We start from the raw sequence: 26,641 nt of genomic DNA on the forward strand, positions 1-26,641 counted from the left end.
ATGTTGGGGTGACCTCAGGAGGTAGGTAGTTCCCCTCTCTCAGCATTACACATGCATACTGAGTGGAGGGGGGGGGGTGAATGTTGGGGTGACCTCAGGAGGTAGGTAGTTACCCTCTCAGCATGACACGTGCGGAGTGGGCGGGGCTGTACGGAGGCGTCCGTGTGCAGGCGGGGGGCGGGGCTGTACGGAGGCGTCCGTGTGCAGGGGGCGGGGCTGCACGGAGCCGCACACGTAGGAGGCGGTCAGACACCGGGGCACCGTGCAGGCAGCGGGGACACAGCCGCGGCCAGGACACGTGCTGGGTGTAGGGGGCCAATGTCCCGGATGCAGCCCCTGGTTATCTGGTGACTCAGGAGATATCTCCCGCCATGCACAGTGGGTTAAGGGGGTGGTGGTGATATCTCCCAGCATGCCCCGGGCGGCGAGAGACCAGGCTGTGCTGGGGGAGGGGCCTCTGACATGTCACGTGATGAGGGGCACTACAAAGCTCAGCATGTTACATCTGGACAGTTATATATAGAATATAACAGCAGGGTGCATACACTGGGTAGAGGTGGAAGCAGCAGATGTTGGGGGAATGGGCTGTAACAACCTTGTGCCCAACCAGAGAATCAGATATAATGTGCTCAGTGATTACCTGTATGTACCATCATCACACAGGGCAGCAGTATCTCTGTGTGTACTGTATAATACTGAGTGTGACAGATGTAGTTGCTCTGTTTGGAAAAAGACCTGAAAGTTTTTGTAGAAATGTCTCCTAGATTGTAAACCTGTCACCAGTGCCCTCCGGTTATATAGTTACCTGCAATACACATTCTGTCAGTCCTGCACCCTCCCAGTGTAGAGGAGTCACCAGACATTACAGAGCAGTCAGATGAAGGGATGTTGTACAAGGCAGGATTAACACAAAGGACAGAAAATGGTGATGAGCGTGGATGAGGTTAGTCAATGCTGGGGAACATTTCATTCTTTTAGATCTAGTATTTTCATATAGGAGGAAACTGCAGTAGTTCCCTGAAAAAGCTGCTGATTCCAAAACAGCATTGGTTGGGTGTCAGTTGCACAGCGCTTATACTGATAGAAAAAATAAAATAGCATTTTATGCATATTATTCATTGTAGAAGTGCAATTAGCCTTCTTTCTGCTGTTCCCTGATTTGGTTGGATTGTTTTCTTTTTTTACTCGCCTGTGAAGCACATATTTCTGTACATTTTCACAACTTTCTGTATACATAATAGATGTATTTGACATAATTACGCTACCTAGAAATGGTTGTGCTACAATAAGTTGACAGAACCCCTTCTTTGGTAGGTGCTCAGCGGTTGTCCAGGCAGCTTGTACATGTCGTAGGTTAGAGATAGTTTTTTGGGAGTCACCTGGCTGCTATACTAGTAGAGTAAGGTACAGAGGGAGGGGTGAGCATCTCCCAGCTCCTGGATATTCATCAAGTTCTGGTTCATCTAGATAACAGGGAGGTTTCTAGGTTGAAAAGATAATTTTTTTATTTTATTAAATTTTTTGAATCCCTGATAGGAAGGCATTGATACTGTTTCATATTGATGTGATTGTTAAAGAATGTTACTTGCTCTGTGCCACAACACGTGCTGGAATGATAAAATATCTACTGTACTATAAGAGGGGATATCAGACGGAAGTCGCCTTCTTCAGACTTTAGTGCCTGCTGTCACCTGCAATCAGAAGACTACAGTTTGGGGAAGAAATAAAAGCATCACTTCCATTTTTTTCATCCTGCCTCCAGTATAAGTGTAACAGATAACAGGGAAATCCAAGAACCATTTGCTGCATCATGTGAGACCTTCAAACCCTTTTTCTGTCCAGTGTGTACATAAATAAACTGCTCGCTAGTCTCATGGTTACATTACATGAAGTGTATTTATTCTGTCATGTGTATTTAAAGTCAAGTTGTTGGGTTTAAGCTGTTGTGCCAAAAAAATGTTAATCTGAATCTTGTTTTTCAAATTGCAAAATTCCCATTATTTCCAAGTGGTTTGATCTTGAAATACATAGTCACCTGTGGCTATAAATTGAAGGGTGTGTCGCTCTGAACACCCTGTGGGGGTACAGAGAGATGTAGACCTGCAGACAATCCACCAGGGAGTTGCGAGCTGGGAAATTTGTTTTTACTTCCTGATATAAAGTGTGCAGTTGTCTTGATATCTCAAGGCTTATACTGATGTTTATCTCATTACTGTACGTATAAGTGATGTAAACCATGGTGTCATAATTTTCAGATTACCCTATTTATCTCTGTTTTATGAGCCATGCAGTAATTTGGGGGTGCTGCCTTGCAATCTGCACATATGACTTGTGTTTGGAGAATGCACATAAAGCAGTTCTACACCTTTGATCACTCGTCCACATTTTATTGGTTGTGAGACAGGTGTAAAATAATTTGCCCTCCAGTCCTGGTCATGTGCCAATATTCACTTGGTGCATGTAATAAGGTAGTAATAAGTTGCTGTGTTTGTAAGCAAACGCTTGAGTCCCAATGTTTAGTGAAGGAATCAGGTTTTTTAAGTCATACAAATATTGATTTCTGCATATTTTCAGTATTTAAAGTGTTTAATATTGTAGAACATTTAGCTGTGTTCATGCAGAGCGGTGTAACCCCGTATCTGTGGTACCACTGCAGCTGGTATAGAAGCTGCCTCGTTGTAACAGCATCATGATATATTATTCAATGTCTTGTCAGTTTATATAGTGCAAGCAACTGTTCTTTATTTAATTGACATTTTGAAATCTGTTCATTCCTCCAGTTGAAAATATCAGAGAATTTTTGTGTAGTTTCAATCTGTTTACATTTTATGGTAGAAACATTTAAACATATTGTCTAAGAACAATTTGGAAATCCACCTTATGTACTGATTTCCCTCAACGTCTCTCCTAAACATGTGTATGTTTATCTAGTACAACCCCTATATTCTCAATGTGGCAAAGCAATGGTGTTTCCTCATTTATTCTAGAAACCACCAGTAGCTTCCAAATACTACTTAGTTTCTTATCAAGGGCTTGCCTTTCTTGCCATCTCGGTATTATTGCACTCTGTTATGTAGCCTATATATGTGTAAATCACTGCTTACAGAGGTTACCATGCACTAAAGTGCTGTTTTAGTGTCTGCTGCAGAGACATTAATTCCTCCCACAGCCTTACTATTAGTCATGTTGTGACGGTTCTCTCACCGTACATTCATTTGTAAGCATGGCTGATTGACAGATCAGTTGACTTTTTTTTTTTACTTTTGCTGGGAGTATACAATTGTTCAGAACTGGAACATGATATCAGGCACAAACGGCAGATCTCAACCTCACATTTTGCCAGTAACGTTTACAGAGGTATTCCACAAGTTATTTGTAAATCTAAAATGTGTTTGTGTTTCCAAGGTACAATTTTGCAAAGAAAGTATTTGAAAATGATATGGTACGGGGCGATAGTTTATCTCTGAATAGATGCCAACATACGTGTTTTGAGGCCCCTAAGTCTTTGTATGCACACTGTTTTATGGGGAATTAGCCTTTTTGGCATTGGTCTTAGATCAAGATCGGGAAGTTTTTACTATTAAAATGAAGAATTTAGCAGTTCCAGCTTTCAAACAAGAAGCCTGTATGGTGGGTTGAATGATCATTTTGAGGCTGTTGTGTGGTATGGGCCCTTGATGCCAGTCTGAATTCAGCTACTGTTTGAATGAATGGGCAGACCGGGCTGTATTCTTACAAGTACCTGTCTGACGTGAAGGGGTCTCTTGTAAACCCATTGCATCACATTTTATCTTCATCTGAATGGAACTCTGTACTGTAAACTTTAAATGTCAGGAATCCAGTATGTGCTGATTTGTTTACTGAAAACAGTGAGACGAATGAGAAACCCTTTTAGAATATGTTAAACTTGTGTTTATTTCGTGTTAACCTCCTGTAAGCACCTTGTTTGGTTTCTTACGCATTTTTATGAGAATTGTTCCCCTTCCATTTCGATCAAAGCTGGTTAAACCTTTCTCCATTGTGTGAAATGTAATATTTGCCAGCAAGGTTTTTTTTTTGTACGGGCTATTATTCCTTGAAGTGTTTCCATCAATGGTTGTGCCCACTGTATGAAGAGTGAAAAGATGAAAATCTAATATCTGTGTTTTAACTTTCAGCTTTGTGTTGTTCTCGGAAAATTGCGCTCCGGTTGTGAATACCTTGAACTTTGGCATTTCTAGCCCTGTCCTGTTGAGCCTTCCTCATTTACAGCTTGCTCAAATTAAGACTCAGTTGGCTCTTCACCATTTGACATCTGTTACTTCGAACAGTACTTCCCCTATTTATGCTTTGTTAAATCAAGCTTTGTTGAAAATAAGCACAGCTCACACCATGTTTAACCGCGGAGGTTTCCCTGGCCAGAGACCTATGGGCCACACTATGATGAATCAACAAGGCATGAACCATCCCGGAATGAATATGTCTGGTATGAATATGCCAGGCATGAACATGGCTGGTGTGAACATGCCTGCCATGAACCAGCAAAATATGAACCATCCAGGCATGAACCATCCTGGTATGAATCACCCTGGTATGAACTCTGGTATGAACTCTGGCATGAACCACCCACATATGGGCCATCAGGGAATGAACCGTCCAAACATGGGCTTTCCTGGCATGAATCAGCCTGGCATGAATCAGCCTGCCATGGGTTTAAATCGAATGAGCCACCCTGGTATGAATCAAGGCGGCATGGGTCAAGGATTTGGCATGAGGCCGGTGGACAATCCTGGATCATTTGGGGGCGGAAATTCAGAACAAATGGGAATGAAAGTTATGCCAATGAGATCACCAATGCATTCATCTGGCGAAGGAGTAATGGGTTCTCAAGCATTGCCCCAACGATTTCCCGGGCCCAACGTTCCCTCACGTCAAGGACAACCTAGAATGCAATCCCAGAGTCAAGAAATTCCTTCTATAGTGAATCGTGTGTTGACACATTCTTCAGATCACATGGGTGGAAAGCCTAAAACCCCTTTACAGGGACCTGGACGTCACATGAAGGAGAAACCGTGGGATGCACTCAGTATGTTTGGAAACTTGGGTCAAGACATGGGAATGAAATCTTCTTCACTGGAACAAATGTCTAACCAGAATCGGTATACAAACGAAAGTGCTTCAAGTATATTGGAAAGCTTTGGGTTATCAAATGAAGACCTTGAGGAGCTCAGCCGGTACCCTGATGATCAACTGACACCAGGAAATATGCCAAGTATTTTGAGAGACATCCGGTTGCGTAAAATGAGTCGTCCCGGATCCACTCCTGACCAGGGTGGTGGGAGAAGACCTGGAAATGAAATGATGCAAAGCAAAGTTATTGACTATGGACACTCAAGCAAATTCCAGTTTAATGACCGTTCTGCCTCTGAGCGGTCCTATGAGTCTTCAAGAACTGAACAAAAACCCAGAACAGCGTCCAAGGAGCCTGCAACTTCCAGTAGCAAGAAGCCTGACAAACACCCTGAAAATGCAATGGATAACAAAATCCCAACCATATCTGGTAGCCGTAAGCCCATGTGGCAGCCTCCAAAACCTGACAGATCCAACAACAAGACTTTAGTCGGTGAACAGAAACCTGTAACAACTAGTGAAGTCAATGTCTCGAAAGGTCAGAAACCAGTGATCACTATTCAGACTGATGTTCCCGCTGTCTCTGACGTACCGGCTACTGTTCATACAGAGATGAAGACTGCGGTTCAGGTGGTGACTGGTGTCGGTAAAAGCTACCAGCTTCCTGCTGAAACTACACCGGCTGGAAAAGGAAGCTGGACTCCAGCCTTGTCTCAGGAGGAAACTCAGAAACTGAAGAGGCTGCCAACTCCTTCAATGATGAATGATTATTATGCCGCTTCTCCACGAATATTTCCTCATATATGTTCTCTGTGTAACGTAGAATGTAGACACTTAAAGGTGAGTGGTTTCATGTTTGTTTGTATTTACCATTTAGTGTATACATGCATTAGGTAATGTCCACTACTATGTTAACGTTGAAACATTGAATTGTGATGCAAAGATTGTGAAAGTTTAAACAATATATCTTGTGAAATTTGAGCTTGTGTGGGTTTTTATTACATACAAGACTATATGTTTTCAGCTCCCCCATTTACGCTTTAAAGTAAATTGATGGGATAAGTCATAAAACCATAAAGCATGCAGGTGTACAGTGTTTAATATATATGAGGTATGTAATGTGTTCGGGCTTAACATGGGAAAATGAACGGTATTTTGGGCGGTCTGTGTCCAGGACTGATGGTGGGGAAGAGGCGGTCTGTGTCCAGGACTGATGGTGGGGAAGGGGCGGTCTGTTTCCAGGACTGATGGTGGGGAAGGGGCGGTCTGCGTCCAGGACTGATGGTGGGGAAGAGGCGGTCTGCGTCCAGGACTGATGGTGGGGAAGAGGCGGTCTGCGTCCAGGACTGATGGTGGGGAAGAGGCGGTCTGCGTCCAGGACTGATGGTGGGGAAGGGGCGGTCTGCGTCCAAGATTGATGCTGGGGGAAGGGGCGGTCTGCGTCCAGGACTGATGGTGGGGAAGGGGCGGTCTGCGTCCAGGACTGATGTTGGGGAAGGGACGGTCTGCGTCCAGGATTGATGGTGGGGAAGGGACGGTCTGCGTCTAGGATTGATGGTGGGGAAGGGACAGTCTGCGTCCAGGACTGATGGTGGGGGAAGGAGGCGGTCTGCGTCCAGGACTGATGGTGGGGGAAGGAGGCGGTCTGCGTCCAGGACTGATGGTGGGGGAAGGAGGCGGTCTGCGTCCAGGACTGATGGTGGGGGAAGGAGGCGGTCTGCGTCCAGGACTGATGGTGGGGGAAGGAGGCGGTCTGCGTCCAGGACTGATGGTGGGGGAAGGAGGCGGTCTGCGTCCAGGACTGATGGTGGGGGAAGGAGGCGGTCTGCGTCCAAGACTGATGGTGGGGGAAGGAGGCGGTCTGCGTCCAGGACTGATGGTGGGGGAAGGAGGCGGTCTGCGTCCAGGACTGATGGTGGGGGAAGGAGGCGGTCTGCGTCCAGGACTGATGGTGGGGGAAGGAGGCGGTCTGCGTCCAGGATTGATGGTTGGGGAAGGAGGAGGTCTGCGTCCAGGACTGATGGTGGGGGAAGGAGGCGGTCTGCGTCCAGGACTGATGGTGGGGGAAGGAGGCGGTCTGCGTCCAGGACTGATGGTGGGGGAAGGAGGCGGTCTGCGTCCAGGACTGGCGGTGGTGAAAGGGGCGGTCTGCGCCCAGGGCTGGCGGTGGAGAAGGGGGACTGCTTTCTGGTCTAATTTGTGGATTACGCTTAGGCTTAATATGGTTGAAGCGCACTGCGTTTAGGCTCTATAGAAAATGTAGTAAACATTTGGAAAAGTTGATGCATCAGACTTTAGCCAAATGTAAGTTTTGTACGTTAAATTTTATTGTAGTAGATTTAAAAGGGAAGTAGATTTGGGGCAGTTTTAAATAAGGCACTTTCCTTATTGAAGAAAGTTTTTAGGAAGCGCTAAATGAGGGTTATCTAGTTCATGGTCATGGGGCCGGTCTAGCTGTAGAACAGACGTGTTTTTAAACGAAGACCACCAGCAATATATTGACACCGCCATCTGCTGTGCAAGATAGAAGTTGTGCGAGAGACCAACCAGAAAGGTCAGCGACAGAACGTCTCGTCTCTTCTGTCGTGGTCCAGCGAGGCTAGTCACTGCCAGATGGGGCAAGTGGAGAAGAACCTGTCGAATCACCATCATCCTATTGTTAATCTATTTTTATAGTAAACCTAAAATTGTTCTGTCTTCACTACAAGGGTTATGTTTATTGCAGAAGGTAAGTGGCTAAGGTGAGAGGTCACCCAGAACATTAGTGTACTCGCCCATTCAGTTAGAGCCGCTTGTAAGCTTTCCAGGACTGATGGACTGGTTCTTACCCGGCTGGTCCCTGCTATTCTTCATGTGCTGAGGGCAGTCATAATGGAAGCCCATGTCACTCATTTTTATTTTCATTTCACAGTGTAATTTTTGCAACAGAACTGTTTTTGGGAACATCCACAACACAGGCAAATCATTTTGTGTTTTTAGTAGGAATTAAATTGGTTATACAAACTGGTGTAGGGGGATTGCATCAGTGTATATTTTTACTTGTATTTCTTTGTGCTTGGAAAGTTACTTTGTCTCAAATATAAACATAGATTAAAGTTTATTTGAAGTGTCTTCTCCACGCGTTACTGTGAGGTAGAAAAGTCATTTTGTTTTGCCAGTCAACTCTTATTACTGAGGTGTTGTATGTCCATTATAACAGTCTTTTCCTCCTCCCTTTGTTCTTTAGGACTGGATTAAACACCAGAATACTACATCCCACATTGAAAATTGCCGGAAATTGAGGCAACAGTAAGAGCTTCTACTTGTTATTACTTCTTAGGCAGTTTGTTAATTTACACTGACACGAGCACGCTCCCAGCTGCCGTGACTTTGGGGGTGTTCGCTGTATGAAGTCACAAGATTCCAGCCCACAGTCTCTCTCTACCTATCACACAGGTTATAGACCTACTGAATCGCCCCCACACAGCGCTCTCACAGCCCCACACACTTCAGGTTTGTCACCAACTATTAAATACAGGCAATAGGACCCCAATATACTGTCCCACACTGGCACACAGGGTTCTAGCTATCCACAGCCTAGCAAGACCCACACCAGCAAGCACAGGGTTACCTCTTCACACCTCCAGACTGTTATACAAATATAAATGCAAGTAAACACTAAGCTTGTTAAGCAAATGTATCAACAAATCACACACTGGCATTCACAGGGTTAACTTGGTCGAGCTATATTCTAACAGGCTACTGGATTCGTTAGAGTATCAAGGACGCAACATATTAAATTATAGATTTAATATGCAAAAATACAGGGGATTCAGATATAAAGAAAAATAATTAATAAACAACTGGGATAAAACATACACAAGCAAAACAGTTTAAAATAAAAGGAGCTACATTCAGATTCTCACTTACATGAATTGCATTCTGGCCAAGGGAAATTTGTCTTGGAAGATGGACAGTTTATCAATGTGAATTGAATTCCCAAAAAGTCTGTCAATTTTCTGTGTCCCATCTCAGACCTGTCCCTGCCCCCAGGGGGGTTGTGGCCTGTGACACTTTTACCAATCGCCATTTGCATGTTGTCTGATTTACTGCCCAATTCTACTGTGTGATTTAACTATTCTGTAGAGCGTCGCATCTATCCAATTTTATCATTCATAAATCCCCTATGATTCTGTCCATCTTTTGATACCAAACATGATGACATTTTGGCAGTGTGACATACCTTTTCCAAAGATATGTGATTTTAACTGTTCCCGGATACCTCCCCCCCCCCCCCCCCTACCGTACCGGTTATTCACAACCCTGGTGTGATTTCTGCACATCAGTATGTAGTGTCACCCAGATTCCCCAAAATATGTACTATGAAGGAATTTTCCTTTTGAAGCTCATGTTTCTATATACCTGTATATGCATGCAAAATGCTGCATTGGGCTGCAAGAATGGCCCCACAAAGTCTATTCAGGAGTCCAAAACTAACAGGAGCTCTTTGAAGCAGCTACAGGTGACATGGTTATCTCCTCACACTGGGATGTGCAGAGCCATCAAATACATTTACATCAGACCCTGTCTTCACATTTTACACTTTAGCTAAACTTATCAATGGATTAATTTTCTAGAACATATTTACCCTGCAGTTATGATTTATCCCTTATAAATAACTGTAAGTTCTCTATGGTGAACGTGATGAAGCATCTGAGTCACATTAAAGACTGGGAAAGTGACTGGGTAGATCAATAGCGATTGGTCCACGTTATCACACTTCTAGCCCGAGTGCATAATTTTGGCATTTGCTGAAGACATGCACAGAGCATACACTTTAAGAAATCACCACATAAACCTGTTGAACTATGATGCATTTAGAACAAAGGAATGTGTTTATTTTAAATGGATGCTTTTTCCCATTAATTCATACATGTTTTCATTATTAAAGACTTTAATCTTCATCTTAATTTGATTATTTCTACCTTTTTAAACAGGTATCCTGACTGGAACCCACATGTTCTGTCTTCCGTGAGGTAATGAGCTTGTGTTGACTAATTCCTCCTAGAAGGGGTAGTTGTATGATTCTAGATGTGAATCTAGTATCTCATATTGGATTGTCTGACAATTTTTACGTTAGAAATGAAGACAAAAAAGATGAGACAACACCAAGGAGATCCAAGTCGAATAGCGGAAGTCCTCGGCGATCTAGAAGGTCGAGTTCCAGGCGCAGAAATCGCAAGTCACTTTCACGCAGCCCAAGATCCTCCGTAAGAACTAGAAGCCGGAGCCCACGGCGATCTCGGCAGAGCCCAAGGAGGTCACGTAGTCCTCGTCGGGGATCAAGATCCCCCCGTCGCTCACTGTCTCCTAGGAGACACAGACGGGCTCGCTCAAGAAGCAGCCCTTCTCCTGGTAAGACAGTAGTTGTTTGTACAGTAGGTTACTTGGTTTACACAGTGAATTTACAGTTTTATAACTATTTTTATGGCGTTTTCTTGCAGACAAGAGAGCTGTAGATGCGGCAGTGCAAAGTTTCATTGAAGCAAGTAAAATTAAAAGTGGGGAAAAAGTAAAACCTGCAAAGGTACCAACCAATGGAAAGAAAGTACCTCCCAAGCCAACACAAACCAACGTCAAAAGTAAGAAGCCCACCGGTAGTTTAACCCCAACAAACAAGAGCGGCGGCTCTGTGAAAGCACCGGGCAGCAGTACTTCAAGTGTCGGCAGTTCATCCAGGAAGCCCAGCAGCGGTAGCAACAGCTCCGTTAAAAAACCCAGCAGCGTTAACGCACCACGAAACCCCTCATCAAGCGACTCTACCGCCAAGAAGCCAACGTCTAGCACCTCAGCCGCCAAGAAACCAGTTGTGAGCACAGCTGCCAGGAAGACCACGTCCAACGCTTCCTCTTGGAAGAAATTGCCTCCAAGCAAGCCGCCTGCTGGTAACCGGAAGACTCCAAACCCACCGAAAGCTCCAGTTAATGAACCTTATAACCCCCTCAATAAGGTACATCTCATAGTGTAGTCTGTAGTTCTAGACAATACCTGCAGAGCCATAGAGGTCATAGTGAGAGGTCAAGTTGTGGTGGGTATAGGGAAAACCTGTTCTTCATAAACATGAGAATGGTAATACTAAGTGGGACCCTATTCAATTTCTCTGTTACCAATTCATATTGTAATCAATGTCTTAAATTATATATATATATATATATATATATATATTTTTTATTTCTCTATGTACCTCACTGTGCAGTATTGCAGAATATAAATATAATAAAACATAATTGTATTTTAGATTTGATGAAGTTTGACCACATAGATGGATAATTCAATAAAGAGCCAAATATTTGCATTATCAAGAATTTGTTGCTAAATGCTGTGTAGACTTTACTAAGTGTCCTCATCCCCTGAGTCCTCCTTAGCTCCAGATCTCTCTGCCTGGCTCCTTGATTCTGCATCATTTTGCTGAGAGGCATTGACGTCATGTTGTTCTGAGATCTCATAATGCACATACAATGTATTCCTGCTCTTTGTAAAGCTTCACGCATGGATGTTTTTACATGAATTTGTATGTGTTTTTCAGTTTACAAATAAAAACAATTCTGGCAAGATTATTCACGTCACCAATCTACCAGATAGTGACTATACTGATCAAGATATACTGAAAATCGTCCAGCCGTTTGGGAAAGTCTGCGACATCCTCATTATTCGTTCGAAAAACGAGGTATTTCAACCCCAGACAGTTGGGGTCCCGTTATTGCCCCAGTTGTCTTGTGTCTGTTATCTTTACCAGCTGTTCAGTAGGAGGTTTTACCTTCCAGAAACACACCTCCATGTAAACTTTCTCATCCTGCCTAGATGACTCCTTTAAGAACACCTAGGGGTGTGATCCAACCTGGTAGAACCAGTTCCATAGGAGCAATATGTCTATGTCCGTAGTGGCCCATAACACTTTGTTGCTTCTTCTTTTTGCTACAGGCATTCTTAGAAACCAATTTCAAGGAGGCCGCTACGGCTGCAGTCAATTACAGCGAGACAACGCCGGTAATGATAAACAGCCAGCGTGTGAACCTTTGTCTGGCTGGACAAAAGAAAGTAAGTGAGCGCTCCCCATGACTAGTGTAATCCTTTCCCAGCTCTCGCCACTCACGCAGTGGTTCAGTGGGATGTCTGACATCTCTGGGGGCAGTGTATTATCCCTATCTGCTAAGTGCTTGTGAATTATCTCAGACTAAAATATGTCTCCTGCACTTGTCTTTGCAGAGACCAGTAAAGACGGAGTCTAAGAACGTAAGGTAAGAGTGTAACTATTACTTCTTATTCTTACCAACCTTTACCCGAGGTGGAAGTTGTGTCAGTAGTTAAAGATTGATAACCGGTTCAGCTGCTCTGTACTTTTATTATGTTATATAAAATGTTTTCTGCTCGGCTATTAACTCCTGCGTTCAGTGACACCTTTTATTTTCATTTTCCCCAGAGTGCCGCACACTCAAGCCAAACCCTCATCTCAGACAAGTAAGTTATTACATGTGTGTCCTGTCTCTGTACCCATAATATACAGGGACCGCTTGTAGTCTGGTTCCTCTACTGTGCACTCTAGTCGCATTGTTATCTGTGTCCTAGTGCTGCTCGCTTAGTACTATAGCAGCGAGTTCTTACCTTGCGCTCACACAGCCTGTGGGGAGGGCATTAGACAACTGCAATCATTACATTCACATATATGTGTGTGTGTGAGAGAAATACCTGAAATGTTTGTCATTGTGTTTTAAAATCACTGTGACCGTGAGAAAAAGTTAATTATTTCAGCGTCACTCAAGACCAGATTCTTATTGTCATATTTTTATCTTTTGTATTTTTTTCTTAGGTAAAATGAGTAAAGATAAAGCTTTGAAAGTTCCACCAAAGAAAAGCCAAGGTATTGTATGAGTTCAACCTGATTGCTTTATGTATCCCATACACCTGTATCTCCTACACCAGCCCTGCTCTGGTTTGTGTACCTTTAGTTTATTATTCCTTCCTGCCACCCATTGTGCTGTATGAATGTACAGTATTACTAATCCCAGGATGCTCTGTTCTTTCAGTGGTTCCCCCCGGCTTTATCAAGCGCTATAAACTTGCTGATCCGCCACTGATGGTACGTTTCTCTATGTGTGATATCTGCTCCACACGGTGACCATACCGGAGGGTCCTGTAATGTGCCCTTTTCTCTTTGCAGGAGTCTGAGAAATGTATTATCCTCATCTCTAATCTACCTGAAACACCGTACACCGTGGATGAAATATCTAACTTGGCCAAACCATTTGGTGGTGTAAGCGACATTCTCGTCATCTCCACCCACCGCAAGGTGAGTCTGCCGAGAATATGGATAATTATAATTAGCACATGGTTAGACCTGGAGTCAGGCATTCATGTGGCGTGAAATAGTGGCAGCGTTTTGTGTATGTAACGGCAGCCTTGTGGTTTGTACACTCAGGCTTATCTGGAGTTAGACAGTAGGAAGTCTGTGGATTCCATGATGAAGTTTTACAGCGTGTTCCCCACATACCTGGGAGGGAACTTGCTGAATATCGCCACAGCTCCAAGATACAAGAACTTGAAGGACCAGGTGAGTCCTCCAGAGGCCACATTATTATTATTCTGATAAGTTGTAGATATTATCATTGTAAACAGCCGTATGTGCCGGTGCTTATTTTAATAACTTTCCTCTTTCCCCAGGATCGTATTTTTGCTGACATTGTGGAACAGTCACCGTACAAGGTAATTCTAGCAGTAGTAATATCACTATACCTGGCCCTTCGCTGCTGCCTGTCCGGTGGAGATATGTAACGTTAGCTGGATAACTCGGTTCTGTTAGAGCAATCAGGAGATTACACAGGCTGGATGGGCGTTGTGTGTTGCATGAAGGCAAAAAGTTACATTAGATTTACTTTTCATGTTGGGAATACAAAACATGATCCAATTGTATCCATATCCTCCATATCACAGAGACCCTCTTTATGGGTTAAACTACTGCAGATTGGTTCTGTCACCTCCTCACATTGGAGGCCTTATCCTTTCACTGCATGAAATCATAGTATGCAGCCTAAAAACCACTAGTTAACGTCACTGAGAGCGCAGCCTGTCCAGTCGCTGGGGCCCAGTGACGTCACTGAGAGCGCAGCCTGTCCAGTCGCTGGGGCCCAGTGACGTCACTGAGAGCGCAGCCTGTCCAGTCGCTGGGGCCCAGTGACGTCACTGAGAGCGCAGCCTGTCCAGTCGCTGGGGCCCAGTGACGGCACTGAGAGCGCAGCCTGTCCAGCCGCTGGGGCCCAGTGACGGCACTGAGAGCGCAGCCTGTCCAGTCGCTGGGGCCCAGTGACGGCACTGAGAGCGCAGCCTGTCCAGTCGCTGGGTCCCAGTGACTGCACTGAGAGCGCAGCCTGTCCAGCCGCTGGGGCCCAGTGACGGCACTGAGAGCGCAGCCTGTCCAGCCGCTGGGGCCCAGTGACGGCACTGAGAGCGCAGCCTGTCCAGCCGCTGGGGCCCAGTGACGGCACTGAGAGCGCAGCCTTTCCAGCCGCTGGGGCCCAGTGACGGCACTGAGAGCGCAGCCTGTCCAGCCGCTGGGGCCCAGTGACGGCACTGAGAGCGCAGCCTGTCCAGCCGCTGGGGCCCAGTGACGGCACTGAGAGCGCAGCCTGTCCAGTCGCTGGGGCCCAGTGACGGCACTGAGAGCGCAGCCTGTCCAGTCGCTGGGGCCCAGTGACGGCACTGAGAGCGCAGCCTGTCCAGTCGCTGGGGCCCAGTGACGGCACTGAGAGCGCAGCCTGTCCAGTCGCTGGGGCCCAGTGACGGCACTGAGAGCGCAGCCTGTCCAGTCGCTGGGGCCCAGTGACGGCACTGAGAGCGCAGCCTGTCCAGTCGCTGGGGCCCAGTGACGGCACTGAGAGCGCAGCCTGTCCAGTCGCTGGGGCCCAGTGACGGCACTGAGAGCGCAGCCTGTCCAGTCGCTGGGGCCCAGTGACGGCACTGAGAGCGCAGCCTGTCCAGCCGCTGGGGCCCAGTGACGGCACTGAGAGCGCAGCCTGTCCAGCCGCTGGGGCCCAGTGACGGCACTGAGAGCGCAGCCTGTCCAGCCGCTGGGGCCCAGTGACGGCACTGAGAGCGCAGCCTGTCCAGCCGCTGGGGCCCAGTGACGGCACTGAGAGCGCAGCCTGTCCAGCCGCTGGGGCCCAGTGACGGCACTGAGAGCGCAGCCTGTCCAGTCGCTGGGGCCCAGTGACGGCACTGAGAGCGCAGCCTGTCCAGTCGCTGGGGCCCAGTGACGGCACTGAGAGCGCAGCCTGTCCAGTCGCTGGGGCCCAGTGACGTCACTGAGAGCGCAGCCTGTCCAGTCGCTGGGGCCCAGTGACGTCACTGAGAGCGCAGCCTGTCCAGTCGCTGGGGCCCAGTGACGTCACTGAGAGCGCAGCCTGTCCAGTCGCTGGGGCCCAGTGACGTCACTGAGAGCGCAGCCTGTCCAGTCGCTGGGGCCCAGTGACGTCACTGAGAGCGCAGCCTGTCCAGTCGCTGGGGCCCAGTGACGTCACTGAGAGCGCAGCCTGTCCAGCCGCTGGGGCCCAGTGACGGCACTGAGAGCGCAGCCTGTCCAGCCGCTGGGGCCCAGTGACGGCACTGAGAGCGCAGCCTGTCCAGCCGCTGGGGCCCAGTGACGTCACTGAGAGCGCAGCCTGTCCAGCCGCTGGGGCCCAGTGACGTCACTGAGAGCGCAGCCTGTCCAGTCGCTGGGGCCCAGTGACGTCACTGAGAGCGCAGCCTGTCCAGCCGCTGGGGCCCAGTGACGGCACTGAGAGCGCAGCCTGTCCAGCCGCTGGGGCCCAGTGACGGCACTGAGAGCGCAGCCTGTCCAGCCGCTGGGGCCCAGTGACGGCACTGAGAGCGCAGCCTGTCCAGCCGCTGGGGCCCAGTGACGGCACTGAGAGCGCAGCCAGTCCAGCCGCTGGGGCCCAGTGACGGCACTGAGAGCGCAGCCTGTCCAGCCGCTGGGGCCCAGTGACGGCACTGAGAGCGCAGCCTGTCCAGCCGCTGGGGCCCAGTGACGGCACTGAGAGCGCAGCCTGTCCAGCCGCTGGGGCCCAGTGACGGCACTGAGAGCGCAGCCTGTCCAGCCGCTGGGGCCCAGTGACGGCACTGAGAGCGCAGCCTGTCCAGCCGCTGGGGCCCAGTGACGGCACTGAGAGCGCAGCCTGTCCAGCCGCTGGGGCCCAGTGACGGCACTGAGAGCGCAGCCTGTCCAGCCGCTGGGGCCCAGTGACGGCACTGAGAGCGCAGCCTGTCCAGCCGCTGGGGCCCAGTGACGGCACTGAGAGCGCAGCCTGTCCAGCCGCTGGGGCCCAGTGACGGCACTGAGAGCGCAGCCTGTCCAGTCGCTGGGGCCCAGTGACGGCACTGAGAGCGCAGCCTGTCCAGTCGCTGGGGCCCAGTGACGGCACTGAGAGCGCAGCCTGTCCAGTCGCTGGGGCCCAGTGACGGCACTGAGAGCGCAGCCTGTCCAGCCGCTGGGGCCCAGTGACGGCACTGAGAGCGCAGCCTGTCCAGCCGCTGGGGCCCAGTGACGGCACTGAGAGCGCAGCCTGTCCAGCCGCTGGGGCCCAGTGACGGCACTGAGAGCGCAGCCTGTCCAGCCGCTGGGGCCCAGTGACGGCACTGAGAGCGCAGCCTGTCCAGCCGCTGGGGCCCAGTGACGGCACTGAGAGCGCAGCCTGTCCAGCCGCTGGGGCCCAGTGACGGCACTGAGAGCGCAGCCTGTCCAGCCGCTGGGGCCCAGTGACGGCACTGAGAGCGCAGCCTGTCCAGCCGCTGGGGCCCAGTGACGGCACTGAGAGCGCAGCCTGTCCAGCCGCTGGGGCCCAGTGACGGCACTGAGAGCGCAGCCTGTCCAGCCGCTGGGGCCCAGTGACGGCACTGAGAGCGCAGCCTGTCCAGCCGCTGGGGCCCAGTGACGGCACTGAGAGCGCAGCCTGTCCAGCCGCTGGGGCCCAGTGACGGCACTGAGAGCGCAGCCTGTCCAGCCGCTGGGGCCCAGTGACGGCACTGAGAGCGCAGCCTGTCCAGCCGCTGGGGCCCAGTGACGGCACTGAGAGCGCAGCCTGTCCAGCCGCTGGGGCCCAGTGACGGCACTGAGAGCGCAGCCTGTCCAGCCGCTGGGGCCCAGTGACGGCACTGAGAGCGCAGCCTGTCCAGCCGCTGGGGCCCAGTGACGGCACTGAGAGCGCAGCCTGTCCAGCCGCTGGGGCCCAGTGACGGCACTGAGAGCGCAGCCTGTCCAGCCGCTGGGGCCCAGTGACGGCACTGAGAGCGCAGCCTGTCCAGCCGCTGGGGCCCAGTGACGGCACTGAGAGCGCAGCCTGTCCAGCCGCTGGGGCCCAGTGACGGCACTGAGAGCGCAGCCTGTCCAGCCGCTGGGGCCCAGTGACGGCACTGAGAGCGCAGCCTGTCCAGCCGCTGGGGCCCAGTGACGGCACTGAGAGCGCAGCCTGTCCAGCCGCTGGGGCCCAGTGACGGCACTGAGAGCGCAGCCTGTCCAGTCGCTGGGGCCCAGTGACGTCTCCTCACCACACTTGGTGCACATTAAGTGTTCTTCTAAACAGTTTGATTTGTACGTTATATTATTATTTTATATTCCCAGTATATCACCTGTTTTGTTTTCTTTCTCTCTAACACTTGTCAATGTTGCACTTCCAGATCACACCAACAATTTATGAGAAGTTTGTGTATCTCCTTAATGTTCCGGAAAAGAACGTGTCAGACTACGATGTAGTCTGCCTGGGAATTCGATTTGGAAAAGTTGAACACTTTATAATTATCAGTAATAAAAGAAAGGTGAGTACTTGACAATGTATCTTTATACCACACTTCCGAGCTATTAACCATTCATAGAAGTGAATCATCTTTGCCGGCATTTAGTGAACAGCCTTAGAGGAGATGTGTAGCGGGAGTGCCGTCATGTTCCATGTACCCTGCGCTCTGTATGAATCTTCTGAGCAGAGACTGCACGTACCCGGCACCAATAAATGTTTGTTTAAACAGCTGAGTTTAGTTGAATGAGCTGATTTTATATTTGCTGTAGAAATAAAATCTGCTTATGTTTTAATATATTTATCATCCCCACCGACACGGTGCCCCCAGTACTTTGGCTAATGGCACAGCACTATTTGCCAAACAGCAACTTTTTTTAAAAGAGAAATGATTGACGGTGGTGATGAGGTCTGAGCTGGTTGCGCGTATGGATGAGCGTATGATAAATTCCTCCCCTTGTCCTTGGCAGGCCATCCTCCACATGCAGAGCGCAACTGCTGCCAAATCCATGCACAACTTTCTGTCCAGGTATCCGTGCTGCATCGGAGAGACTGTGCTGCAGTGCGCCCTCCCTTCCAAGACCAAGCTAGCCGAGGTAAGATCACCCAGCGTTAGACCAGACGTGCCGATGAGCGCACACAACTCGCGCTCTGTGTGGTGTGATTGTACACATTTTATATGATGCTGTTTAACAATCATTGAAATCAATATCTTGTATATCTTTTTTTTACAGGATGAATATATGACTTACCTGGAAGAATATAAACCAAGGTAATATATGCTGGTACCCCAGAGATTAGTGCTGTGTGTACATCTGCACTTCCATGTGCTGTGTATTGTCAACCTGAGAGCTCTCTCTTTATGACGCTGATGAACTTGCTCACTAAGGGTGTTTTTATCTTACTCACTTTGATCACTGGAGATTTTTGGCCAGCTTTCCGAGCTGTGCTTGATAAATACTGGTGCCCTGGTTCTGTATGTTCTTGTGCAATGAACAGGGTTGTACATCATTGCAGTAATTGGTACATGAGGCATGAAATTGTTTCATACGTGTCCTTTGGTCATGCATCCTGAAACACCTGGATAATGGCACCGATACAGGCAGAGATGTAGAGCCATAGACATCTTGGTCATTAAGACACGGTTTGAGAGATGTGACCAAAATGAAAGGGTTTGTTGTGTTAATACCTCACTATTTATTATCTAACAGCTCAGGGACAAAAAGCAGCCTAGACGAAACAAACGTGGCATCCACAGCTGATGAAGCAATCCAGGAGATAAAGGTTAAGCAGCAAGTATCTGCCTCTAAGGACAAGGAGGATAATATTAGTTCTCTGCCCTGCTCACCCATCAGTCAGACTGAGATGGAAGTAGACCTGCCAGAAGATAAGAGGCCATCAGTACCACAGACTGTACTCCAGCAATCAGACAGTAAACCTCTCACCAAAGACGTTCCAGAAACCGTGGAAGCGCCACCTTCAGTTCCCACTAAGCCTACGCCATGTCCCCCAAGCTGCGGACCTTCTCCTTCAGACTCAGCTGTACAAGCAATGGAGGATGAAGATGATGACGATGAAGAGGAAGCGGCAGAGGCACCGGAAGCTCCAGACACATCACCTATTTATTTCCACCCAGAACCAATGATCCAGTACAAGGAACCCAATCCAGCGTCTCAGCCTCTACTAGCGGAGGAGTTAGAAGTTCTTGTGTCTGTCGAGTCAGATGAAGAGGAATGTGAAGAGCGATGTCCTTCTTTCCTAAACACAAACCCAGTAATGCACCTCCTTGCAGTCATCGCATCTCAAAAATCCAAGCAGTCTGCTGTCGCTGATAAGATGTCTGATAATGTAGGCAGATCTGACTGCCCAGAGTCTGCAGATAGAGAGACCGCTGTAGCCTCCCAAAATGTGATATCCGAGCCACTAGAGCCAAAACCTGAGAATTTGTGTGCTAAATCTGAAGATGATGGATATACGAAATCAGAGAACCTCTTTGTTGTGGAACAGCCTTCAGACAAAGCCCAAGAGTCTTCTGCTGAATCCCCCAACAAGGAGGAGGCCAATGTCTGTAGTACTAACGCCAGGAATGCAGGGAAGGTGGAGAGCTCGCCAACCAAGGCAGAAGAGAATACTGTGAAGGAAACAAAATCTGAATCCATTTTTGTTCCTAGTTCTACTGAGGACAGGCCCAAGTCACCTGTACAGACTAAAGACGACAATGAACCAGTTAGTGCAGCAGTGGAGGCCTCTAAAGAAACAGACCAGGCGGCTGTGACAACCAGCGTATCCCTGACTAGGACTGCAAAATACAACCCACAAAAGGGAGAAATCTCGGTAACGCTCTCGGTGGATAGTCAAAAACCTGTCGTAAAAACGGGAGATGCCAGAAAGAGGTCATCTGGAGAGCGAGGGTCTTCTGGGAGAGAGAGCAGCATGCCAAAGTCAAATAGTAACAGGTCCAGCCCAACAGACAGTACATCTACGAACTCTAAATCCAGCATCGGCTGCTCTCAGAAGAAAAGTGGAGGAAAATATGTTTGCTCTCAGCAGGAGAAAGACATCAAGGCCAGGCCGAGGTCACGAGACAGAGATATCAGGTCAAACACCAGGAAGGATGACCGATCAAAAGGAAATGTGAGTTATACCATTCTCGCCTTCACTGACATGTCTGCTGGGGGTGGGGGGGGGGTGTATTTCAGGTGATTGGAAACTCAAACCAATATGGCTGGGAAAACCCAGTTCTGTTTATGGGCAGTAGATGGCGATGCGGAGCCACTGTATTCAAGCACTATAGTGTGCTGGTCAGTTTTATTAATGGGAGTATGTCATTATCTAGGTCAGTGGTTCCCAAACTGTGTGCCGTGGTTCCCAAACTGTGTGCCGTGGTTTGTGCCGTGGCTCCCTGGGGTGCCGCAGCGATCTCACAGGGGTGCCAAGGCCGTTTGTAAGCAAGACAGGGGACTTCTTGGTAAATATTTTGACTTAGGGGTGCCTTGAAAAAATTGATGGAGACCCTGGAGGGTGGCTCGAACCGAGAACGTTTGGGATCCATTGAACTAGGTTATATAGTGATCTCTGTCTTCCTTGTGTCAAGAATTAAGAGACCATGGGGTAAATGTATCAAGCTGAGAGATTTCCGGCGGGTTTGAAAAGTGGAGATGTTGCCTATAGCAACCAATCAGATTCTAGCTGTCATTTTGTAGAATGTACTGAAGAAATGATAGCTAGAATCTGATTGGTTTATCAAACCCACCGGAAAACTCTTAGCTTGATACATTTACCCCCATGTGCTTGATACAACAACAGGTCTTGTCTCAAAATGTAGCTTGATCCCATAGAAAAGCAATGAGCATCTGCCTCTGATATTCATATCGTCACAGAGCACACAGTACTACAGTGCTACAAAACTAGCCACACACTTTATCATGTGGGTATTGGTGCTGATCTCTGAATGTTTGGGTCTGTGCTCAATTAGACTAAAGGTTGGTGGTGCATGAATGGCTTCCTGACCTGGGTTTTTCAATAGTCATCTTTTTTTACTTTTTTATTTTTCCATCCAAAATCCTGAGTACATCTGTTCCTTTTAACACAACATATTGCTTACTCCAGTGTTTGTAGGTGACGTTGGTTCATAGCGACGGGTGTATTAAAGTCCGGTTGGCTGCATTAAAGTATTAAACGTGTTTATTTCCCAAAAGCTTGTGTCTACGGTAATGACTGACTGGCAGCAATTTTGCTGGGAATACAAGGTATTAACCACTGTTAGGTTTATCACCATGATTCCCAACCCCTGTGTCACAATGTAAGTGAGTCTGGATGGATAAAAAGATTTTAGGGATAAGATGGGAAGTGTTTAAAGACACACTCGTAAGTAATGTGTAGGATTTCTATCTATACATGGGGGAAAAAAGAAATCTATGGCTAGCCCCATTGTATATCGGTTACGCGCTGCTTGATGATATAAATGGCAAATGTGGATATAGACAAAAAGACACTCGTCCTTACTACTATAGCAGATGTGTGTGTATCGTAACAGTGACAGTATGAGATGTATGTTCATATTATCATCAAAACATTTAAGCTTGTAACCCTGCAGAGAAGAGTCCTCATTGTATGCTGGTCCTACACTGACCTATGTGCTTCAGACTCCACTGAAATGCCCTCACCTCTCAGTTGTTTGTGATATGTGAACTACACACATACGCCATCAAAGAAAATAATGTTTGTGTTCTGTATATTAGTACTGGCGAGTCTCTGTCCAAATGATGTATCACTGTGTGCAGGTTGCTGTAGAAGAACCCAGCTGAGCCTTTCTAGAGCTCGCTGAAAGGAGAAGACTATTTTGTGACTTGTGTCACAATATTCGTTTGGATGAATGGAATATAAATAATACAATAAATCTCTTCTGTCATAAAATCCTAATTACATGACAGGCCTGGAATCTCTGATCATAGTGCAAGCCAGGTGGGTGCACTTTGTATTATGACCTAATATCTTCTCTCTACAGAGCTCATCGTCGCGGTACGCACGAAGCTTCAAGGCCAGCGTCCGGGGCCCAAGATCAAACGAGGTGAGGACATCGGAGGTGTTACATGCAAACTGTTGTCTTGTAACCGTCACAGGTTTGCCTGTCTGTAAAACACAGATTGAGGCTTGTTTAGACTTAAGAACAAATCCAGAGAGCGTGCACATTTGTACCTGGACAAAGCATGGAACAGCATGGTGCTGCCCAGGTGCTAGATGTGCTCCTACCGTTAAACCATGCCTTCAGGATTTAGAACTGCTGCACGTTGTTGCATACGTTTCTGAAGGTTGTGGGAAAAAAAATTATTTTCTTCCATGGATATAGAAGTCTTGTAATATTATATTATGGGCCTCTATGTTACTATAATAATATTAACCTTCACTCCAGTGGTAGAGGAGTTATCTCAGAATCCTCGGTTGTTGCCTCCATAGAGTACCGATTCTCTGATCAGAAATGGAGGATTGTAGCTTGTCTGGCTATTATACCCTGCTAATAATTATTATGCTCTTTATAGGATGAAGAGGAGCCCTTTCCATTTAACCTGGATGAGTTTGTTACCGTGGATGAAATTGTAGAAGAGCACGGAGACACGAAGACTAAAGCGGAAGGAGAAGCGCAAACGCCGCAGGCTGTCGGCTCCCCCAGGAAAGGAAAAAGAAAAGAAACCGACCCAGTTTCCTCCGACCCCAAAAAACCCAAAGGGATGAGATCGGATTCCCAGGAGCTTTCCTTCGTCACCTTGGATGAAGTTGGTGATGAGGAAGAGAACACGGTCTCATCAAGAACCACTTCTGAGCCCACATCCCGATCCCTGGTAACTGTAGATGAAGTCCACGCAGAGGCTGGTACGCCCCAGAGCGTAAAACAGTCCCAGATGTTAATGACCTTAGATGAGATCAGTGATGAGGATGACGCTCCGGACTCTACTACAGAACGGCCAGCTTCGGCAGTACCAGAAGTCTTGGCCAAAGATCAGCTTCTGACACTCGACGAGGTCAGCGGTGAAGACGAGGAGCAAACGTCGCCTTCTGTGCCATCGAATGTAGAGCCCAAGTTAGTCCAGAACACGGAGATCAAGGTTGAGGACACCAGCGGAGATCCTAAAACAAAGGATGCACCTGTAGTCCCGGAGGTCCCTCAAGCCGTCTCCAGCCAGGGCGACGACGCACAGCAGCACCTCCTGACACTCGATGAGGTGAAAGGAGATGACGATGAGGAGTTCTTGGCCGATATGGAAAACCAATTCTTAACCGTTGATGAAGTCGGTGAAGAGGAGGAAGAATCCGAGATGAAAGTCGAGGAGACTGAGAAATCTGAAACAAGTCCTGCAGTTACATCTGCACCAGCCAGAAATAAAACCAGCAGTAAACCCTCAGAACCCAGTAGTTCACCAGGTTTGTAATATATTACAGACTAATGATCCTACGTGTTGCTTTGCAGTGCAGGAGTAATATTTACCTTTTTGTGTATGGCAGTTATGGTATGCCCTCAGCCCTTATATTATCTATACAGCTTGTGGTGGCCATGCTTTCACCAGCAGGGGGCATCATTACAGCTGCCAGGACCTCTAGTGTACCCTTAAGTCTAAAGGCCCCTAACAACTGTAATACTGCCCTCTTCAGGGGGATACACACGTCTCATTGTTCCTGTTACAGGAATCATTAGTGTGCCGGCCTATTTATGCTGGTGCTGCAGAAAGCCCGGCTGTGACTGATGCCGGTGTGTTGCAGAAACAACTACTAGGACCTCTACCAAATGTCATTACTGGTCACCTGCACCTGTAATAAATCCCTGTATAAGGAGATGTAAGACATCCGCTGCAGGCGCTGTGCAGCTTTTATTTATTTTCCCTCGTGTTGTGTGATTTGTATTGATATTTGTTCCAATTCATCATTCCTTTTCTAATTTTATTTAAATAAATATAGCTCCCTCAGCCAAGAGGGGTAGGCCGAGGAAACGGCCCCTTCCTGCTGAAGAGAACAAGGACTCATCGCAGCAGACCCCCGCTGACTCGGATAATGTTACTGAGCCTGAGAAGACCCCCACAAAGCCTAAAGATAGCAAAGGCTCCACAGACGGTGCAGCCGCAGAAGACAGCACTTCCTCCACCCCAGAGAAAGCTGATTCTGGTAACACATCTTTCTTACCACCCAGTCTGTATTAGTCTGTGTTATTTATATAGCCCCTATGCAGAGTCTCTATTCATCACATCTGTCCTGCCCCTAGTCTGTATTCCCTACCCCATGGTCACGCACATTGGGGTTAATATAGTCAGAGTCCAAGTAACAGCTCTGTTCCCCCTGCCATATTCTGTGTAATGTCTTTGCTCTCTGTACACTGCATAGTAAGGTGTTCTGTAAGATACAGATCACTGTAGCTCCCATATAAAGAATTCTCTTTATGTTGAGTTTTCAAATCCGTGTTTTCTTTGATTATTTAGCAGCCTGGCATAGAAATGCCATTAGCTCATTTATCTGTAATATCTAACTGTGTATGAATGAGCAGATTAATGCTCCTCTGTTTTGTTTCAGGGACTGGGAAATCTAAAAGTTCTGAAACTCCAGCAAAGAAGAAGAAACTGGCTGCTTCTCCTGCAGAGAAGCCTAAACTGGCCCCGTTTAACCCCAACGTCCCAATAGGTGAGAATAGCTGCAGCCAATCAGGGACGCACCCTTGATTCTCTATAGACAGCCATCCTTCTCTGGGCTTTATTCTTCACTTGTCACTGTGGCTATATCATGTTGTGAACCTGCCACAGGTTATAGAGAAAATGGTTTACCTCTGTTACGTGCTGTGACATCTCATCTCTGACTAAATACCCATCATTCCTAGAAGCCGGAACGTAACCGTATTTATGTGTGTACATTTTACAGCCAAATTTTTTATTTTGCAGGTATGGAATTTCTTATTCCAAAGACGGGATATTTCTGTGAACTGTGCTCACTTTTTTACATGGATGAAGCTTCCAAGTTGAAGCATTGCAAAAGTATGCGACATTATCAAGCTATGGAGGTACTGAAAACAGTGTATAGTTGTACTATTGTTTGTCCTCTAGATGGCGCTGTATGTTTCGTACCATTTAATAGGAGGACTGGGTCTTTGTACAGAATACCTTTGTAGTAGATGTGAGCCCCACTTGTAGTTTATTTGTGGTTAGAGTAGTCAGATCCCGCTGGTCGAACTGGCCACCAAATCCTAAATGTGTATTTAACATGAATATTATTCATTTATCTCAATAATTACATTTGACAAATACCACAGGGCAGTTGGGGCAATTACAAGCATCGGCGATCACTTTCATCCAAGTTAAGTCCTTTATTTAGGAATTTGCTGGTAAATTAGGGCTACCCACTCTATATCCGGAAGGAGATTTCTGGAGATTGGGCAGCACAGTGGCCTAGTGGTTAGCACGTCTGTCTCACAGCACTGGGGTCATGAGTTCGATACCCGACCATGGCTTTATCTGTGTGGAGTTTGTATGTTCTCCCTGTGTTTGCGTGGGTTTCCTCCGGGTGCTCCGGTTTCCTCCCACACTCCAAAAACATACTGGTAGGGTAATTGGCTGCAATCAAAAAAAAAAAAAAAAAAAAATTGACCCTAGTCTCTCCCTCTCTGTCTGTCTGTCTCTGTGTGTGAATGTGTGTCTATAGTAGGGAATTTAGACTGTAAGCTCCAATGGGGCAGGGACTGATGTGAATGAGTTCTCTGTACAGCGCTGCGGAATTAGTGGCGCTATATAAATAAATGATGATGATGATGATGATGGTTCTTAATACTGTGCCTAGTACAGCAATGTGTATGTGCTGTGGGTTTATGCTGGCTGTGAGCACATTAAGGGCCTTGCCTCCGTGCAGTCACATTAATGGTCCTTTCTATACCTGACCACCCCTACGATTGTCACACATCTCTTGCCATTAAGTAACTCCACATTATTGTATGGTGAGACGATCACACCTCACTAACACTGTGTAGAGAGCTCTGCCGAGAGATAGGAACAATGACATCTCTGCTAGAACTTCGTAAGCACAAAGCTGGCATAGAACCTGGGTGTGAAGTCTTGCAACAGAAATATTTTATACTCTCATTCCCTGGTCTTCCCCCATCTCTCCCTGACCTCTCACTGTATGTTTAGCAGGAGTGGTACACATCTCATGAGCTCTCTGAAGATGTAAATTGAAGATAATTATTT

General features: G+C 47.6%; 1 protein-coding gene across 2 annotated transcripts in view; it reads left to right on the forward strand.

Annotated features, from left to right (window-relative positions):
* Positions 1–26,641, forward strand: part of ZNF638 (zinc finger protein 638) — a 100,488-nt gene that overhangs the window by 73,026 nt on the left and 821 nt on the right. For both annotated transcript variants that reach the window (XM_075188006.1, XM_075188086.1), the window contains exons 2-24: positions 4,158–5,949; positions 8,336–8,397; positions 10,086–10,124; positions 10,229–10,503; positions 10,593–11,098; positions 11,675–11,815; positions 12,070–12,186; positions 12,355–12,386; positions 12,569–12,606; positions 12,956–13,006; positions 13,173–13,225; positions 13,307–13,435; positions 13,565–13,696; positions 13,807–13,848; positions 17,815–17,952; positions 18,398–18,523; positions 18,662–18,699; positions 19,139–20,561; positions 22,435–22,497; positions 22,967–23,846; positions 24,378–24,581; positions 24,984–25,091; positions 25,346–25,464. In XM_075188006.1, the coding sequence (XP_075044107.1) occupies positions 4,158–5,949; positions 8,336–8,397; positions 10,086–10,124; positions 10,229–10,503; positions 10,593–11,098; positions 11,675–11,815; positions 12,070–12,186; positions 12,355–12,386; positions 12,569–12,606; positions 12,956–13,006; positions 13,173–13,225; positions 13,307–13,435; positions 13,565–13,696; positions 13,807–13,848; positions 17,815–17,952; positions 18,398–18,523; positions 18,662–18,699; positions 19,139–20,561; positions 22,435–22,497; positions 22,967–23,846; positions 24,378–24,581; positions 24,984–25,091; positions 25,346–25,464 (6,508 nt within the window). The remainder of the gene's footprint in view (positions 1–4,157; positions 5,950–8,335; positions 8,398–10,085; positions 10,125–10,228; positions 10,504–10,592; positions 11,099–11,674; positions 11,816–12,069; positions 12,187–12,354; positions 12,387–12,568; positions 12,607–12,955; positions 13,007–13,172; positions 13,226–13,306; positions 13,436–13,564; positions 13,697–13,806; positions 13,849–17,814; positions 17,953–18,397; positions 18,524–18,661; positions 18,700–19,138; positions 20,562–22,434; positions 22,498–22,966; positions 23,847–24,377; positions 24,582–24,983; positions 25,092–25,345; positions 25,465–26,641) is intronic.

The sequence above is a fragment of the Mixophyes fleayi genome, chromosome 1, assembly GCF_038048845.1.
Source record: "Mixophyes fleayi isolate aMixFle1 chromosome 1, aMixFle1.hap1, whole genome shotgun sequence".
Lineage (NCBI taxonomy): Eukaryota > Metazoa > Chordata > Amphibia > Anura > Limnodynastidae > Mixophyes > Mixophyes fleayi.